The 12634-nt window shown below is 45.8% G+C and overlaps 1 protein-coding gene across 3 annotated transcripts in view; it reads right to left on the reverse strand.

Moving 5' to 3' along the window:
* HLCS (holocarboxylase synthetase) overlaps positions 1-12634 on the reverse strand; it is a 237262-nt gene that overhangs the window by 146275 nt on the left and 78353 nt on the right. For all 3 annotated transcript variants that reach the window (XM_064380144.1, XM_064380142.1, XM_064380143.1), the window contains one exon: positions 1364-1635. In XM_064380144.1, coding sequence (XP_064236214.1) covers positions 1364-1635 — 272 coding nt within the window. The remainder of the gene's footprint in view (positions 1-1363; positions 1636-12634) is intronic.

A 12634-nucleotide genomic window follows, 5' to 3' on the forward strand; every position in this document is an offset into this window, starting at 1 on the left:
CGGTACACAACAACTGTTAATGAACGTGGCTCACAGTTCCCCTCCCAGTCTGTCCCCATTGCTCTGATAATCCTCCCAAACAATTCAGCCAATGCTTCCTCTAATACAACACATATACTAAAACCACCATTCCAATGATGCTAAGTGTGAGTCAAGAAAATGCTAAAGTTAGCTCATCATTTTATAGCAATATAGCATTAAGTTCGAGAAACTATTAAGAAAAAAGCCCAAAATACTCCCATATATTGAATTACACATCTGTCTAATCATGTGGTCCCCATGAGTGAAATGCCTAGAAACTATGAATCCAGTTATTCTGGGAATATTTCATTCCTTAAAATTTTGACCCCGCATTAAGGCAAGGCACTTTTGTTATTCCCTTCCTCTATAACCCAATTTTTTAAACTAAAATAGTATTAGTGCTATTGAGGAGTTTTTAAAAATTCCTTTCATTTGTTTTTTACTTTTTAATCTTTAATCAAAGTCTACATAATGGAAAGAATCAAAAGGAAAACTTGCAATAAGAGTAAATTTCAAATACCTAATAGGGTTATGGACTGCTTTAAAAAGGTATTGGGGCTGGGCATGGTGGCTCAAGCCTAAAATCCCAGCACTCTGGGAGACTGAATCAGGAGGATCGCTTGAGCCCAGAAGTTCGAAGTCAGCTTGGGCAACATGGCGAAACCCTGTCTCTACCAAAAATACTAAACTTAGCTGGGTGTGGTGACGTGTGCCTATAGTCCCAGCTACTTGGGAGGCTGAGGCAGGAGCATCCCTTGAGCTCAGAAGGTCGAGGCTGCAGTGAGCCATGATTGTACCACTGCACTTCAGCCTGGGTGACAGAGCAAGACCCTGTCTCCAAAAATAAATAAATAAAAGTATTGGAAAGCAATGTACCAAAAACACTTTTCAAAATACGAAGCTCTAACTTTTTTCAATTTAACACAGCTTAGGTGTCATTCAAACTTGCTATTCAAATGCCCCTGAAAAACATCCTCGATTAAATGTCTTAACACTGATTGTAGCTGCACAAAAGTAGAATGATAACCTGAGCAATAATGCCACATCCTTTTTCATAATATTATTTTAACAAAGAACATTCTGAAGGCCCAATTCAAGGAAGCAAGACACAAAGCACAACCACCTTCCATTCCCATAAAAAACAAATCTGTAATCAAAGAACCTCAACTTCCTTTCCCACAATTGAACTCTTCTAGGACAAGCGTACTTCCACCTTGCTAATAGGTCTAGTCCAGCGTGTTCCTCTACAACTCTAGTCCCTCCCCCACTATTGGCGAGAGAGGATGATCAATGGAACAGGATTCCTCCCAGCAGATGCAGAGGAGGCCTGCTCACACCTTACCCATCCAGGAGACACATCGTCGTGGGGGTCACTTCGGCAAACAAAATTACTTTCCCCAACTGCTTGGTCTGCAGATTTTGGCGATAGATCTCCAAGTTGAAATTTTCTGATGCGAAGGCCTCCATGTCAGTCACCACAGGTATATGAGATGGGGTAATTTCTACTTCAGACACGTAGGATGAAACAAATCTAAGAGAGAGCTGGCTGGATTTTATTTCTCCCTCAGAGTCCACATGTTTCCCAAGCCACTGCATAAGAGGATCCCGGATTTCCTGTGTCATAAAGAAAGAAATGACAAGGTCGTAATTTGGAATTACATTGATGATGGTAGCTTTCCCTTAAAATGCCATTTTGGTAATATGAGTACTTCCTAAATTATGACCAATAAAAGCTAGATTAACATATCCCACACATCTAAACTATCAGATAATGTAATAAATATACTCAATATGCCTGTACTATAAAATAAGTTGTTCAGAAACCAGGATCCAAGAAAATCAGTTCAGTTCATGATTATACTTCTTATCTTACATTCTGTCATGACTTTCAAGATTCCCCTCCGGTCTAGAGTTCATAAGTAGTTCTCCAGTCCTCTGTGCATTTTATGGAAAACTTTTATCTTTCTGCCCCACAAAGAAATTCATTATCCTATCTAGAAAAACAACAACAACAGAAAACCCTGGGTGAAAAAAGTCATAGAACACAAAGCACTAAGATAGAGAACACTTGGGCTCAGCCTCAGGTCATAGACAAACTCCACTTCCTCATGTAAAGACAAGGCAAGTTGATCACCCACAAGGAAGACACTCATTTTCACAAAGGGAAAGTGGGGTACCCCAAAGCTGCCTTCTGTTTGCCCCAAATGGAGGTACAAGGGGAGGATGGAAGGCGAAACCTAGAAGAGACGCTGCCCAATCTAGCCGCAGAGCTCTCTATTCTACCCCCGAAACCACGCAGCTGCAGAAGGTTCCCCCACCCCAGACCTTAGAGGTCCCAGAGGCCTTCCTCCAGGGTGGTTTATGGAACTCAGGGCTGAGGCAAGTCATCATCTCAAGAGACCTGCGAAAACTTACTAAGATCTCAGTAAACACAGATCCAGGCTCTTAGGTCATCCTCCTGCAAACACCAGGCCCTTCAAGTCCAAAGCTCCCTGTGGCCACAGAGAAGTGGCTTCAGAGACGAAACTTAATTCAACTAATTTCAACTGACCAACCTTTAAAACTCACATCTAGTTTGCAGATAATACAGAGGAGAAGAGAACAAGTGAAATGACTTCAGAAGAAAGCATTCCGAAGAAATCCAGGAGATAAAACATTTTACAGGACAGCTGGGCTAGAATCTTCAACGAGTCAATGTCACGGTGGAGATGGGGTGAGGACAGAGAGGTGGAGGGGGACCCAGTCTAGATTAGAAGGGGCTTAAAAGACATAATGAAATGAAATAGATGGTTCTTCATTGGATTCCAATGTAAACAAACTAGCTGGAAAGAACAATTAGGAAATTTGAATGTGAACAGTATGCATTAGATAACAAACTAGAATTACTGTCAGTTTTAAGTGATAAGGGTACTGTGGAAGCTGGGCACGGTGGCTCACTACTGTAATCCCAGCACTTTGAGAGGATGAGGCAGGCAGATTACTTGAGCTCAGGAGTTTGAGACCAGCCTGGACAACATGGCGAAACCCTGCCTCTACTAAAAACACAAAAAGCAGCCGGGCATGGTGGCATGCAACTGTAGTCTCAGCTACACAGGTGGTTGAGGCAGGAAGACTGCTTGAGCCTAAGAGGCGGAGGCTGCAGTGAGCCAACAATGCGCCACTGCACTCCTGCCTGAGTGACAGAACCAAACCCTGTCTCAAGAAGAAAAGGAGGTACTGTGGTGACATAGGAAAAGTCTTTAATTTTTAGAAATGTATATATGTCATGATATCTGCAACTTACCCCCAAAATACATAAAATAAATAAAGTAAAATGTTGATAATTGCTAAATCTAGATGATGAGTATTTGGGGTACGTGTTACAGTATTCTCTCTATTCTTTTTTTTTTTTTTGAGACAGAGTCTCGTTCTTGTCGCCCAGGCTAGAGTGCAGTGGTGTGATTTTGGCTCACTGCAACCTCCACCTTCCAGGTTCAAGCAATTCTCCTGACTCTGCTTCCCGAAGAGCTGCGATTACGACACCCACCCCCACGCCCAGCTACTTTTTGTATTTTTAGTAGGGACGGGGTTTCTCCATGTTGGTCAGGCTGGTCTCGAACTCCTGACCTCAGGTGATCCACCCACCTCGGCCTCCCAAAGTGCTGGGATTACAGGCGTGAGCCACCGTGCCCAGCCCTATTCTCTTTATTCTTTTCCATGTTTGAGAACTGTCATAATTAAGAGTAAAAAAAGTGGTGAAATAAACATAAGCTATTAAAAAATAATAGATTCATGCCAGGCACGGTGACTCACACCTATAATCCCAGCACTTTGGGAGGCTGACGATGCCAGATCACTTGAGGCCAGGAGTTTGAGACTAGCCTAGGCAACATGGTGAGACCCCATCTCTACTAAAAATACAAAAATTAGCTGGGCATGGTGGCGCGCACCTATAAACCCATTTACTCAGGAGGCTGAGGCAGAAGAATCTCTTGAACCCAGGAGGCGGAGGTTGCAGTGAGCTGAGATCATGCCACTGCACTCCAACCTGGGTGAAAAAACAAAACTCCATCTCAAAAAATAATAATAATAATGAATTCAATTGACCATACACTGGCAACCCATTCCTTCCATCATCTATTCAACAAATGTTAAAGAATGTCTCCCATATGGCAGGCAGTCTCACAGGCTCTGAGAACTGAGCAATGATCAAAGGGGCCAAAATGCCTATCTCTGGAGGGTTAATGCTATAGGGTGGGAGTCAGAAAGTCAAAAAAGGCCAGGCACAGTGGCTCACGCCTGTAATCCTACCACTTTGGGAGGCCAAGGTAGGCGGATCACTTGAGGTCAGAAATTCGAGACCATCCTGGTCAACATGGTAAAACCTCATCTCTACAAAAAATACAAAAAATTAACTGGGTGTGGTAGCAGGTACCTGTAATCCTGGCTAGTTGAGAGGCTGAGGCACGAGAATCACTTGAACCTGGGAGGCGGAGGTTGCAGTAAGCCGAGGTTGTGCCACTGCACTCCAGCCTGGGTGATAGAGCAAGACTCGGTCTCAAAAAAAAAAATAAATAAATACAATACAGTACATAGAATGTTAGAGAGTAATACATTCAAAGGAGGGGCAAGAAAGCAGAGAAGAGAGAAAAGAAGAGAGGGAGGCCACTTCAGATCAGACAGACGGAGGACCTGATGAGAAGGCGATGCTTAAGGAAGGGCTTGAAGCAAATGAGGGAGAGCGCTGGGACAAAATCCAAAAAACTATGTCACTATATTTATTTATAAAGGGATTCCAGCAAGTGCAGAGGCTCCCGGAGCAGGGAAAGAGCCCGATCAGGGCACAGCATTTGAGCAGAGTGAGCCTGGAAAGAAGGTGGAGCGCCAGGGCCAGAGAGGTGGAGGGGGTGGAAAGGGCCACGGTCCACATCGTGGAGGGCCTCGAAGGCCACTGTGAGGACTGGACGTTCACTCGAGGACCAACAGGGAGCGCCAGAAGGTTCTGGGGAAGAGCGTAGGATGTCCTACCTCTGTTGGAGCAGGATCGCCCCACTCTGACTCCTGTGCTGAGAGCAGCCTGAGGGGAACAAACAAGCAGAGAAACTAGTTACGAAGTCGCCTAAGTGACCCAGGAGTGGGACCACCGCCTGGACCGGTGTGTGGCAGACATGGTAAGAAAGGACAGCATTCGCAGACATGGTAAGAAAGGACAGCATTCAGTATACTCTGAAGTACAGGCTACAGGATTTGCTAACAAGTCATACTTGAGAGGTTAGAGAAAACAGAGGCTCACAAAAGAGCCCAAGATTTCTGGCCTAAACACCTGGAAGGATAGAACTGCTGCTGGAAATACCACGGTGAGAGCAGGTTTGGAGACGAAGAGGCAGGAGGTCAGCCCTGGGTGTGCTAAGCTTGAACTATCTATGAAAAATCCCATGGGGGACAGGCACCGTGACTCACACCTGTAATCCCAGCACTTTGGGAGGTTGAGGCGGGCAAATCACTTAAGGTCAGGAGTTCAAGACCAACTTGGCCAACATGGTGAAACCCCATCTCTACTAAAAATACAAAAACTAGCTGGACGTGATGATGTACCTCTGTATTCCCAGCTACTAGGGAGGCTGAGGCAGGAGAATCCCTTTAACCCAGGAGATGGAGGTTGCAGTGGGCCGAGACCATCCCGCTGCACTCCAGCCTGAGCAACAAAGCAAGACTTGGTCTCAAAATTTAAAAAACAAAAAAAGGAAAAAAAATCCCATGGAAACAGTGAACTGGCAGTAGAACATGTGAGTCCAGAATCCAGGGGAGAGGTCTGCACCATGGCTATCAATTTGAGAACTGTCAGGTTATGGGTGATTACGTAAAGCCAGGAAAGAGGATAAGCTCCACGGAAGAGTGACTAGCTAAAAAGAGGATGTAAAGTAGGGCTGCTTTCACAAGGTACCACAAACTGAGTGGCCTCAAACGACAGGAATCTACGCTTTCACAGTTCTGGGGGACTGAAGTCAGAAATGAGCAGGTCAACAGGGCTGTGCTGCCTGGGAAGGCTCTGGGGGAACTCACGCCCACGCCTCCTTGCTTCTGGCGCTGCTGGCACTCCATGCTGCCCCTCGGCTTGTACAGACATCACCCACATGTCTGTGGCCACCATCACATGGCATTCTCCTCTTGAAGTGTCCCTGATTCTGTGTGTCTTCTAGTCTTCTAAGGACACCAGTCAGACTGGATTAGGGATCCACCCTAACAACCTCATCTTAACTTGATTACATCTGCAAAGACCCAACTTCCAAATAAGGTCATGTGCACAGGCTCCAGGGCTGGGCTTCCACATATCTTTTTGGGGGGCACAATTCAACCAACAATAGCGATCCATGCTTAGGTTTCAGGGAGATCAAAAAGAGCCTGCAAAGGAGACTGAGAAAGGGAGAGAAAATCAAGTGTGTTTGTGGACAGCGGCGGGGGGGCGGTGACTGTGGGAGTCTCCAGACTACAGTTTTGTAGGCTGGAAGACGATGGCAGTGCCGGGGAGACAGAGCTGAGAAGTGACTGCTGGCCTTGGTGCCGCAGAGCCCAGACTCTGATGAAAGCAGTTTGAGAGGCGTGATGGAGACCAAAGTCTGCTGGGAGTTGTGAAAAGAGAAAAACTGCAGACTCCAGGATAAAATCTGGCAGCATCTCCACTAAAGGAGAAAAGAGAAATGGGGCAGTGGCTAGAGGGAGAAATGGGGTTTAAAAGGTTTAAAAGGGAGAAATAGCAGCATTTTCAGGTTGATGTGAAAAGTCCCCTAGAGAAAAGAATCCAGACAGCCAGATGAGGTGGGACCCAGAGCATAAGCAGAAAGGTCAGCCTTGGGAGCAGAGACAGCTCACGCACAGAGTTGGGCATGGCTCAGGCTCCTCTCTGGGGACACCTTATGACCCCACTGGTTTCAGACGTCTGTTGGCTCTTGCTGGTAGCACAGCCGTACAGGACAGCCTGGTAACTGAACTTCGCTGCGCCCACCTTGCTCCACAGCTGCAGGGAGTTGGGAATCCTGGTGCTGGCGGCCAGCAGAAGTCATCTTATGATTGCTTCTACGTTCTCAATAAATAGGAAGCAAGATCATCAGCTAAGAGAGAAAAGAAGGACGGAAGTGTGAAGTTTGGGGAGGAAAGAATGAACATGACGACAGGGAGAGTGAGAAGACGAATGCAGTAGGGAAAACCTTCCGAGCAGCACCTTCCCCAGAGTGGCTGGAAGCATCTGAGGACCACGGAAGGTCAGTGATTCTGAACTGAGAGTGAGGGGTTGGCATGATTTTGCGTTTTTATCCTGCCACAGTCAGCTATCCAGCCACGTGGGCTTAGCACAGAGGAGGCAGTGAGCTAAGGGTGTACAGAAAGCAGTGACTGAGACTAACCAGCCACAAATGAGGCACTGCTGGAGACAAAGATAAAGATGAGTGATCTTGGTTGGGCAGAGAGTGAGAGGAACACCCCAGGACCAAAGAGAGAGCTCCCAGAGAAGGTGTGCAAAATAAGGAGTGATCCTGCTTGCAAAGAAACCAGAAAAGTCATCACTGGTCATTAGAGAAATGCAAATCAAAACCACATTGAGATACAACTCACACCAGTTAGAATGGCAATCATTAAAAAATCTGGAGACAACAGATGCTGGAGAGGATGTGGAGAAATAGGAACACTTTTACACTGTTGGTGGGAGTGTAAATTAGTTCAACCATTGTGGAAGACAGTGTGGCGATTCCTCAAGGACCTAGAAATAGAAATTCCATTTAACCCAGCAATCCCATTACTGGGTATATATCCAAAGGATTATAAATCGTTCTACTATAAGGACACATGCACACGAATGTTCATTGCAGCATAGTTTACAATAGCAAAGACCTGGAACCAACCCAAATGCCCATCGATGATAGACTGGACAGGGAAAATGTGGCACATATACACCATGGAATATTATGCAGCCATCAAAAACGATGAGCTCGCGTCCTTTGTAGGGACATGGATGAACCTGGAAACCATCATTCTCAGCAAACTCACACAAGAACACAAAATCAAACACCGCATGTTCTCACTCATAGGCGGGTGTTGAACGAGAACATATGGACACAGGGAGGGGAGCACTACACACTGGGGTCTGTTGGGGGGAAATAGGGGAGGGACAGCGGGGAGTGGGGAGTTGGGGAGAGATAGCATGGGGAGAAATGCCAGCTATGGGTGAAGGGGAGGAACGCAGCAAACCACACTGCCATGTGTGTACCTATGCAACAATCTTGTATGTTCTTCACATGTACCCCAAAACCCAAAATGCAATAAAAAAAAAAAAAGACTCATCTAATCATCTAAAGAAAGACAGTAGATCAGTGATTTCCTGAGGCTCTAGGCTTAGGGGTGAATAAGCAGATGAGAACTTATTAAGAAAGGTAACAAAGGAATCTTTTGGAATACTGGAAATGTTCTGTATCTTGATTGTAAAGGCAGTTACACATAAAACATTTATCAAACTGTACACTAAAATGGGTGCATTTTCTTGAATATAAATCATAACTAAATAAAGTTGGTTTTTTTAAAAAGCAAACAGCAACAAACCTATGCAACACTAAACAATACTAAAGCGCATGAGACTCCATATTCACCAACATCCAAAATAACACCAACATCTCCACTTCTAAAGACAGCGAATGCTTGAATCTCTATCTAGTGCAAGTTCAGAGTACTCCATGGTGGGTAAACATATCGTAGCGTCTGCTGCAGACAGAGTGCAACTAAGATCGGAAACCCATGGTATGTATTTAGTTATTGGAGGCAGCGTCTTACTCTGTTGCCCAGGTTGGAGTGCAATGATGTCATCATAGCTCACTGTAACCTTGAACTCCTGGGCTCAAGCAATCCTCCCACCTCAGACTCCCAAAGTGCTGGGATTACAGGTGTGAGCCTCATCACTTTAGAGCGGTTCCACCCCAGTTACTTGTCATCTGTTAAATTTACCCAGCTAACAAGATTCAGTGTTTGATTCAAAATATTTCTTATGATCTCCACTTACGTTTTGGAGCTTCTTTTCCCAAGAAACACCAAATAACTGATCTTAACCCATAAAGGTTTTCTATCTCAGAGACACATTTGCCTCACTGTAAATAATTAGATTAGTTGTGCTTCAGTCATAACATCGTAAGTTGCTAGGCAACCAGAAGTGAGTTAATCAGAAAATGAATCATCAAAGACAAGGCACACAGTCTCCTTTTATGGGTGTCTTATTCTTAAACACTTTCAAGGAAACAGAAGCAAATATTTGTCTACTCATATGGAATTTACATGATGCAATCCAATTCTTATACTGGTATTTGACAAGCAAAATATGGCAATTTCATGTTCACTTGGCATCTTCACTCACAGGATGAAGGCACACAGCACAGAAGATCTTTATAATCAAAAGATGGCACTCCTGGGTCAGGTGAGGTGGCTCGCACCTGTAATCTCAGCACTTTGGGAGGCTGAGGTGGGCCAATCACTTGAGGTCAGGAGTTTGAGGCCAGCCTAGCCAACATGGCAAAACGTCATCTCTACTAAAAAACACAAAAATTACCCAGGTGTGGTGGTGGGTAATTGTATTCCCAGCTACTTGGGAGGCTGAGGCAGAAGAATGGCTTGAACCCAGGAGGCAGAGGCTGCAGTGAGCAGAGATCGCCCCACTGCACTACAGCCTGGGTGACAGAGCAAGACCCTGTCTAAAAAAAAAAAAATAGCCGAGCATGGTGGCACATGCCTGTAATCCCAGTTACTTGGGAGGCTGAGACAGAAGAATTGCTTGAACCCGGGAGGCGGAGTTTGCAGTGAGCTGAGATTATGCCATTGCACCTCAGCCTGGGCAACAATTGTGAAACTCCATCTCAAAAAAAAAAAAAAAAAAAAAAAAACAATGGCACTCCTGAAATAGGCCTGTTTTTTATCCTGATCTCATTTAAGGCAGGGATTGATCCTTGAGGTAGATGTTTATTCAGAGCACCAGTACTAAGCAAAGCAAGGCTCCATGCAGGTTTACGATGTGCCTGTCTAGGTGTCTGTGTGTATGCACCCCCTCGCAGGCCTGGTCCCTTCTGCAGTGGCTTCTGTACGGCCACACTGGTTCCCTGTGGTCTAACCAACCCCCGCCTGACGTGTCCCGATTCCACACTGCCCAGCACTACACCCTGGCATGGGTTCCCAAGAATGCCGCTTCCTGCTTCCCACCCTGTGTTCTGCCACTAGCCCCAAGCACCAGCACATGAAAGTGAACGGACCTGGAGGGCTTCCACCTTCCAGTGGCACGCTTTGCTGAAACCAGTCCATTTTCACAAAGATCCAGGCGGACTGTTGCTTAGGAGCACCCATGGGCCAAAATGAACCTGAAGACGTAGTTTATTTAGCCCATCCATTTTGAGCCAGTTGCAATATTTAAAAACTGAGATATTTCATATCACATTTCCTGCCTCTTTTCAAGAAGCAGCAACTCTTTCCACACAACAGTACTGAGCCGGAGTTGAGCAGCCACCCGCATCCTCTGGAGAACGCGCTCCAGCTGGCCCTGTGTGTCCCAGCAGCCAGCTGCACTCTGTGTCGCCTCTCCTGCCCCTCCCCTGGCCTCTGGGTTAGAGACCACTCATCTCAGCCCCAGCAGCAAGCCTGGAATCCATCCAGCCATCCTCCTCTGGGGCCCTGATAATGCACCCTTTCAGTTAGGTCCATTTTAACTCACAAGACTAAGTCTAGTGACACTCACTCTCAGAACAGAAGGGGACCATTTTGGTAGTTCCTCAAAAAGTTAAAGAGAGAGGGCTGGGCGCAGTGGCTTCCACCTGCAATCCCAATACTTTGGGGTAGATGGATCACCTGAGGTCAGGAGTTCGAGACCAGCCTGATCAACATGGTGAAACCCCTGTCTCTACTAAAAATACAAAAATTAGCCAGGCATGGTGGCAGGCGCCTGTAATCTCGGCTACTTGGGAGGCTGAGGCAGGAGAATCGCTTGAACCCAGGAGGCAGAGGCTGCAGTGAGCTGAGATCACGCCATTGCACTCCAGCCTGGGCAACAATAGAACTCTGTCTCAAAAAAAAAGTTAAACAGATAATTAATACACCCAGCAATTCCACTCCTAGGTATAAACCAGAAAGAACTGACAGCAGGGACCCAGATATGTGTGTGCCAATGATCACAGCAGCATTCTTCACAATAGCCAAAGGCTGGGAATAATCCAAGTGTCTCTCAACAGACAAATGGATAAACAAAATGTGGCAGATACAATTAAGAGGATATTATTCAGCCCCCCAAAAAAGGTGTGAAGTTCTGATATATGTTATAACATGGATGGACCCTGAAAACATTATATTAATGAAATGAAAGCCAGACACAAAAGGACAAGCATTGTATGATGTCACTTGTATGAAATATCCGGAATAGGAAAATTCATAAAAACGGAAAGTAGAACAGAGGTTACCAGGAGCTGCAGGGGAAGGGAAGTCTTTATCCATTGTTATAGTTTCTGTTTAAGATGCTTTAAAAAAAGTTTTGGAAATAGAGAGTGAAGATGGTTGCACAACATCATGGGTGTAATTTACACCACTGAACCAGAAACTTAAAGACGGTTCTAACAGTAAACTTATGTTATATATATTTTATCACAGTAAAGAAAGAAAGGGAGAGAGAGAATAGTCAAGGTCTCAGTCCCTTTACTCTCACAAAGCTGTCCTCTGTGCAATTAACCACCATCCCCCTCCATCAATTAGCTCTGCAGACCAGGGGGAACAACTGGGCAGCTTGCATGGGCAACCAAGGGGTCTCACTGTGCTCTCCTCGGGGTCCCTCCTTGCTTTCCCTGAGTATCACCAAGAAGGGCCACTCAAGGGGCCTCTGAGAACAGAAGTCGTTTCCAAAGTGACTTTCCACCTACTTCTCCTGCTAAATGATTTTAAGTTCTGCTTAGGCACCTATTCAGCTACAGCAACAGTGTGAAAGCCACCACTTTCTGCATACCCATCCTATGCCAAGCACTGCTAGGTGCTGTGGATACAAAATCCCCTGTCCTTTCCAGGTGACACCTCTGCATCATTAGCACCATCCACAGCAGAAGAAACAGGGCCCCAGACAGCATTAATGACTGCGCAAACCACACAGGCGGTACAGCACAGAGCTGGGATTTCACCCATGAAACCATATCTGTCTGGCTCCCAAATCCTTGCTCTAATTCCTATCCCACAGTCCCCACAGAGACCTACCTAACCCAAAATGCAGCAAACTAGGGTTTTTGCCTACTTACTACAATCAAAATGCTGATGGCATCACAAAGATATAAACTCGATATAATATGCAACTATGAATAAACACAAAATGGATGTGTATGGCTCAGAGCTGGGGGTGGGGTGGGAGGGAGAAAGGCAGTGGGCAGGGGAGGGAGCAGAGCATTTGGTAAGAGAAACTTGAATTTGGCTGGGTGCAGTGGCTCATGCCTGTGGGCCCAGGCAGGCAGATCACCTGAGGCCAGGAGTTTGAGACCAGCCTTGCCAACATCAATGAAACTCCATTTCTACTAAAAAATACAAAGATTAGCCAGGCGTGGTGGTAGGTGCCTATAGTCACAGCTACTTGGGAGGCTGAGGCAGG

This window comes from Aotus nancymaae, unplaced genomic scaffold (genome assembly GCF_030222135.1).
Source record: "Aotus nancymaae isolate 86718 unplaced genomic scaffold, 86718_ANA_hifiasm-v0.15.2.pri h1tg000022l_1, whole genome shotgun sequence".
Taxonomy (NCBI): domain Eukaryota; kingdom Metazoa; phylum Chordata; class Mammalia; order Primates; family Aotidae; genus Aotus; species Aotus nancymaae.